General features: G+C 41.2%; 1 protein-coding gene across 1 annotated transcript; it reads left to right on the top strand.

Moving 5' to 3' along the window:
- Positions 1-703: 703 nt before the first annotated feature.
- On the top strand, positions 704-4,518 carry fam72a (family with sequence similarity 72 member A). Its single transcript, XM_061070063.1, has 4 exons — positions 704-1,250; positions 1,453-1,530; positions 2,025-2,149; positions 2,244-4,518. The coding sequence occupies exons 1-4, from the start codon at positions 1,099-1,101 to the stop codon at positions 2,336-2,338; spliced, it is 450 nt and encodes a 149-aa protein (XP_060926046.1). The 5' UTR covers positions 704-1,098; the 3' UTR covers positions 2,339-4,518.
- Positions 4,519-7,450: the final 2,932 nt, after the last annotated feature.

Genomic DNA, 7,450 nt, shown 5'->3' on the forward strand with positions numbered 1-7,450 from the left:
TCTCCTTCATTTTTGGAAGGGGGGGTGAGGTGAGGGGTATTCTGCTGCAACATGTAACTTCACCACTAGATTCTACAAACTGAACCTTTAACCAAATCTAAAAAGCCTGCCCACATCCTCTCTGTTCTTACGCTGGCTGTCAGTATTAGTAACACAACCACACGATTCATTCAAAGTTTTTACTGCACATTATTAAAACACTTAATGGAGCTGCTCCCAAATCCATAACAATCATAATAGTAAAGTATAAACCCACCAGACCTCTGAGATCACTGGGTACCCACCTGGCTTTAACTAAACTATTTTACAGGGTCATACCATCATTTATCTTTTTATTTCTTTCACCTCTTTAGATTTGTCTCACTTCCTTGCAAATTGTTTTAGATTTTTGCTTCTGATTTTACAAAGTATTCCTTCCTCTTAATTATCAGATATCATATTTTCCAACATGACAAACCCACAGCTCCTCTCCACAACAGCTCTACTTCCCACACCATGATTCGTGTAACTAGCCTTGACTGACACAGCACTCCACCAATCAGCTTTCAGTAAGTTTGAATGTGGGCGTATCTTTTCAATTTTGTCACCAATCCCCTTTAGACCTTTTCAATGAACTCGTCCAATCGCGTCCGTTACTATGGAGTTGTATCCAATCAACGTCGAGTCAGGGGTCTTTTAAAGATAGTTTCAGGAAGTGGGTGTACATACCAGGAAGTTGTAAACAAAGCTGACAGCGGTTCAGTTGTTAGCTGCAGCTGAATGATTCCCGAGCCTGCTGAGGGAAACAGGCGAGTTTATTGGCGGATATCGTTCATCTGTCAGTCCTACAGCTTCCGGTGTGTTTGTTTTTCGAGCTAACGTGAGCCGCCTTATGTTTCCTCGGTAGGAGAACGCGACGTTAGCACAAGGACGTCGGAGCTAAGCCCGTGAAGTTAAGGTCTAATCGATCATTGTTATCAAACGGACAGCGAGCAAACATTGGGCCCGACTCTTCCTGTTCCTCTTCCTCTTGTTGTTGTTGTTGTTTTCGCGGTGTATCGGCTGTGAGGGGCGGACACAGCGAGAGGGCTCGTCCATTTTTTTAAAGGCAGGACAACAATGTCGACGTCCAACGCTAATTTCAAGAACAAGTGTGTGACCCAGGTGAACTGCGTCTTCTGCGACAGCCTGCTGTGCACCAGGGGCATGAAGGCGGTGCTGCTCGCAGACACGGAAGTGGAGCTCTTCTCCACCGACATCCCCCCCAATAGGTGAGTGCTAATGTGGCTAGCATCGATGCTAACCAGGCTTTGTTTACGTCTGCAGCTGCTGAGCTGGGCAACACTGCTCGACTGGGTGTTCTCATTCAAACTGTGATTAGCAGGGTTTGTGTCATGTAGTGTTGGTTTTTAATCTTTCACGGCCATGTTTGTCTCTCCTTACACGCCCCCCCTCCCCTTCTCCCCCCCCAAGAACTGTTGACTTTGTGGCCAGCTGCTACTCGACTGAAAGCTGCAAATGCAAACTGAGGGACATCGCCTGTCTGAAGTGGTATGTGGAGCTCTCTGTACTGTACATCCTGCCAGGTCTGCTCTAGGGAGACCATCTGCTGAGTAAATAACACGCACGACCACAAGTGTTAGCACAGCAAACAAGCAGGTGTGTGTGCACTGTGACACCGTGGTGTTTTTTACACTATACACCTGTGCACCTGCAACTAACTAGTGCTTTCCTTGTTTATTCATGTGATTGTTATCAAAGCGATACATTTATTGGTCTAGAAAGTGGAGAAATCTTTATCTGTGCTTTTGTTTGAGGAACAGTCCAGAGATATGACAGATTCTGGCACCTGGCTGTAGTTCAGATATTAACCTGAAGCTTTACATCGAGGCTCCTCTTTTGTTTTCCCCAGGCCTTTGTTGTTGTATACAGGGCAACAAATATGTTGGATAATAGACACCCACTAGTGGAGTAAGCACTTTTCACAAGTGCCCCCAGTAAAGTGCTGACACACGTTTCCTCTTTATTCTCGCTCCCTCTCCCAGTGGTAATGTTGTGGGCTATCACGTTGTTGCCCCCTGTAAACCCTGCCTGCTCTCCTGTAACAACGGCCACTTCTGGATGTTCAACAGTGATTCCGTATCAAATCTCAACAGACTGGATGCAACAGGTCAGCACTAACCCCCCCTTTAGATTAAAACTGCAATCCCCGTCTGTTAAATTGTGTTTCTTAAAAGCCACTTTTCGTTGTTTTTTCTCCACAGGCCTGAATCTGCTCCTGTGGGGAGACCTGCCCGAGCTGGATGACAGCGAGAATGAAGAATCAGAAATCCCATCAGAGGAGGAGTGCATTAGGTAGAGAGGGAAATGGACAATGGGAGCGACCAAGAGGGCAAACATTTTTAAACGGAACTTCACGAGTGTACAAACCATGCTGAGATGAGACAGAGAAGAGGCGCCTCAAAGGGTCATAGATCACTGAATCACATAGGTTCTGAACAAGTGCTGCTGTGCTCCTCTGTTTGGGTTAAATATGAAACCATGCTGCACCTCGGTCCTCATCCCAAGCTACAGCCGGTGTTTTGCCTTTGCTGCTTTTGGAGAACACCTGCTTAGACATCAGTGAATAAGAAATGTTTGGCCCTTTGTGGTTGATTGGCGATTTGCCCTTCAAGCTATGACCACGCCTTTTCCATCATTGGTCACTGTTAAAAAGCACAGACACAAACACTGTCACACTCACATCCTCTCTCGCTCTTGAATATTTGCGTGAGCTGTCATCAAACAAGTGGCGGAAGTAGACTGAAAATAACACACACCTAGAGAACTGGAATCTGTGTTCCTCTTTTCATCAGTCTCCACTGGGATCACAGTTTTGATCGGTTTCATGAGACTTTGGGGAGTGTGGTATAAATCAATGGAACTTACTGTGCCAGTGAATGCAGTGCTTTTTCCCATTGTTTACGTGAAGTCCACTTTTCTGATATGATGACCACAACTCCATTGCCTTCCTCTTAACGGCAGATCTACAGTAATCTGTACATTGAATATGCTGTGATAAGCATTTATTCCCATGAACGGTCGAGGCTTACATTTTCTTTGTGTGGCTGGGTGCTGACCTGAGTTTTGGTGCTTTTTTAAATCTAAAAATGTATTGGGGAAGTAGCACAATTTTTGAATTAAATGTGTATATATATATATATATATATATAAATATAAGATATGAGTTTAAGGGCCTATTTAATTTAGATCACCTTACAACCTGATATAGTATGAACAGTTTTGATATGCCAGTATACTGTATACACCTGACAGCAGCAGTATGTGTTTAACACCCAGATGCATCTTGACGGTAGCGACGTCCGATACTAACATAAAGCTTATATGCAGAATGTGTGCTTCCACAACCGCCAAATTTAAAGTCAAACTTTTGTGTTTTTTAGTTCAAATAAAGTAAAAATACAAAAGTTGCTGGATAGACTAGAATGGAAATTAACTAAAAAATATTTGAATGCAACTCCACAGACCCTTTTTTATTTCACCACTATTTTATGCAGCAGCACAGCTGTAGCATCTGAAGAGAAGAATAACAAACACAACTCCAAAGAATCACAGAACATATCAATATTGAACTGTCAGACTAGCTGTCCCTGTTAGAAGATAGTTAAGACATTTTTAAAACAGTATTTCACATTTTTATCCCTTGCGTAGTTAAGTTAAAGTCAGTGCATTTGGCCGCTAACCTTCAACGCTCAGTATTCCATTGGCCTAACTGATGTCTCTCAAATCGTTCCCTTTTTTGGCACTGCCATCCTCGAGCTCTTGTTATTGTTTCACTGCCGTGCCCTGCTATAATAATACGATCCTGTCTTAAGGTAACAGTCATTTCTGGGAGTGAATGAATTATTCCCATATGGTTGGGAAACGTTGTTGAAGGAGCAAACATAGAATGTCCCTTCTTACATGAAGGAAAAGGATTAAGGAAGTGGTTTATTTTTTAAATCTATAATTATATTTATAGCTAAAGCTTTTAGCTGCAGAATTTCTCGTCCTTTACATTTTCAAGTTCTAACTGACAGTGCTATTCTTGCACACCAAATACTGTCTAATGTGGTCAACTGAGACGACACATTACATCAAATAGCTATTTATTAAGTCTGCAAACCAAATATCTGTAACCTCATTCAGCCTTTTTTGTTTACAGACTTTGTTTACAAATTATTTGTATTGTGCTGTAGTACTTAAGTTTTTGTATTTAATATTTCATTAGTGACGTAGTACTTTGTTTTCTGTTTATTATATCGGACGTGTACAGTCTTACCTCAAGCAGGTATCACTTGCAAGCTTCCTCTGGCTAGGACAAATGTCAAATGATAATCAAGAGAATTATTTAAATGGCTGTATCTGATGTGAATAACTTTGATTAACATGCTGAAAATGTATATTTTGGAATTGCACTGAAACTGCATTGGTAGTTTGGAAACATGATTTGATGTTTTGTATGCCTGTTAACTTAATAAACCCTTTTTTTTCAAAATATCTTAAATTCCAGGTTTGTTATGTTTGTGGGGGTTTATCCCAGCTGATCATCCTCGGCCCCTCTGTTGTTATTTTGGACGAAATTGACATTACAGGGCCTATAGACACAAACTGTACTACACAAAGTCATGGAAAAGTTCTCACGGATGACATTTGTTTCTTGCTTTAATTTAGCCTTGTCACACACTCACACTTAACTACACATAAGATCCTGTTGTGTGAACTAGACAAAAATGTGTGTGAAAAAGGCTCTGAACATTGCTGTAATGAAGTGGTATATTGTGCTTGGTTTTCCACATCCGACCCCGAGTTTTCTCTCAATTCACACGGCAGAAACGACTGCCAGGGTTGATGATGAGCTTATCAAATAGCCCACTCAGTTTTAATTATAGCTGCGAGTCATAAGTTGGTGTCAGGGGGCATCACAATTTGCATTTTCAGTGCTGGAAAAGGAAAAACAGACGATTCACAGGAGCAGCAGAAATTGAGATGGCTTTTCTAGAATGGATGCAACTGCTGCCATGTTGATTTTGAAGTATTATATAAATGACTGAGGGATGATATTAAGATCTAAAATGTAACTATATCTGTAGTAGGAGCTGAATCATATATTACAGCTACAAAGCACAGATTTTTGGCGAAAAAAGACATTCTTGCTCTAACCTGCGATCCAGAAATGTGAAAGTGTTACTTTATTATGTTCTCTTCTGAAGTTTATACGTGGTAAGGTAAATAAAACTGGAACAGTATTTTGGAAGGATCTGACTGAGGTTTAATCATTTGTTCTTGCGTGCCTCCCTCTGAAGAATTCTCTGCTGCTGTTGGGACATGTACGGGATCAGTTAGGTACAGATGGCACGGGAAATCAGAAACAAATATTTGCAGCTTGCTCTGTTTTCACATGTTTCGAATTACCAACCATGCATACAAACAAAATCAGCTACATGAGAGCATTTCTAAAATAAAACATTTCACAAACTGTATCAGCCTGTTTTCAGTGTAACTCAACAGACTTCTCATCAGAGAGACAAAGGTCATGGTCTGGAAGAGAACAAATGTCGATGTTTTTCATTTAAGATCCAGTTGTTCTTCAGACATGGGTTACTCCTGTAATGGGAACTTTATTCTTGAGATGTTTTGTAGCCAAGAAGAGAAACACCCTTAACTGTCAATGCCCTCAAGCCACTGGTCAACAGGAGAAGACTTGTTGATCCAGGCAGGTACATGTATGTGTGTGTGTATCCCGCAGAGCACGCCTGCCTCCCTCAGACAAATAAATTGAATATAATATTCTGCGTCTTTGCCACAGTAGCTGCCGAGCTGGTTAACAAGGAGGAGACTGAGTCTATAGAGCAACGTGCTAACACACGTCCAGTAGATCTCAACCTGTCAAACCTGTGTGTTACATAAATACACGATGCAGAGAAACATGAACTACTTGCAGCGCAGGGGTCAAATAAATAATGAGATGTGTTGATGCGTAACAACAGCTTGGTCTAAACATGAAACTAGAATCAAAGCATGTTCAATGTGGAGGCTGCATCATCAATGAGATTATTGTAAGTCTTTGTATGAGTCAATGGATTTAAGATTAAATAGGATTTGGGACCTTTCTCACAGCTTTGTTTTTTAATTACCCACCAAGGAGATTATTTTTCTTCAGTTTCTTTGTTTGTTTGCGGAATTATGCTAAAACTGCTCAAGTGATTTTCAATGAAACTTGGTGGCAGGATACAGTAGGGGTCAGAGAAGAACCCAGATCTGCAGATCCAAATCCAAATCTGGATTTAGTGAATTTAAAAGGGGTTTTATAAGGGGACTGTTGGGCCTTGGTGGAGGGATTAGCTAATTAATATGATAAAAACAATGTAGTTTCATTCTTTATACTTAAAAACCTGAGGAAACTAAAACCTAAAGGGAGAATACTATTTGACAAATCCATTTTAAGGGCTATAGACCAAAAGGGAGGGAAGCTACTGATGCATCAAAGTAGGAATTTAATCCACTTTGTCTCCATTAGATTGACATTGTTACATGTTCTCAAGGCTGAAACCTGCCTGTTTGTGGTTTCTTTAATACAAGCAATGGCCTAATATCATTCTATTGAATCAAACTGATGATCAGGTCTGCTTATATCAAAGGTTGTTCTCTTTTCTTGAGTGGCAGGGATCGGCTTTGGGTTGAGGCTGAGAAGCACAGCAGGCAGACAGGTATGGAGATAATACGGCAGCTGCCTGAGTGAGCTGTGTGTAAGTGGTGGACAGGTGGGGGTGGAACATACAGCAGCTAAGTGGGCAGGTGCACAGCAGTTGAATGTAAACAGCTGCCAGGTGAGTGGACACAGTGCGGATGAGGTGCACTCTGCTGTCGGGGGGGAGCAGTCCACTCCATAGGGCCTCATCCGTTTGTGGTGACTGAAACTTAAACTCACAGGTTTACATGGTTAAAGAATATTATGTTCATTTCTGTTGATTTCTCTGAGAATAATTCATGAATCTGGATTTTATCAAAATAAATATATGTTTAGTTAGCTGCTATTTATGCTCCAAGTAAAATTCCTCATCTGGTGAATTTAAATGTGGTTTGATAAGGGGACTGCTGGGCCTTGGGGGAGGTATGTGCTCTCGGAGTGCCGTTCTAGTTTGTCAGCTGGTTTTTTTCTCAGCAGAATTACACGAAAACTACTCCACACCGAACTTGGTGCAGGGATGAGGCCTGGGCTTGAAAAGAAACCATTATACTATAGTGTGGATGCAGATCCAGAATTCCTTTGTCTTTCTTTTTCATTCAAATCTCATGGATCAATTTTAAGAATTATATTAAATTAAATGTGTCCCACACTGTGATTCTTTTGAGGTGTCAGAAGCCAAGGCTGGAAACTACTGGGTTATTCTCTAACAATAGGTTTTTAAAGCATGTTAAATCATCCAGT

Source organism: Limanda limanda, chromosome 4, assembly GCF_963576545.1.
Source record: "Limanda limanda chromosome 4, fLimLim1.1, whole genome shotgun sequence".
NCBI lineage: Eukaryota > Metazoa > Chordata > Actinopteri > Pleuronectiformes > Pleuronectidae > Limanda > Limanda limanda.

Coding starts and splice junctions, on each gene's coding strand:
- fam72a (XM_061070063.1), top strand. CDS start 1,099: ATGTCGACGTCCAACGCTAATTTCAAGAACAAGTGTGTGACCCAGGTG. Junction 1,531..2,024: donor GACATCGCCTGTCTGAAGTG/GTATGTGGAGCT, acceptor TCCCTCTCCCAG/TGGTAATGTTGTGGGCTATC. Junction 2,150..2,243: donor CAACAGACTGGATGCAACAG/GTCAGCACTAAC, acceptor TTTTCTCCACAG/GCCTGAATCTGCTCCTGTGG.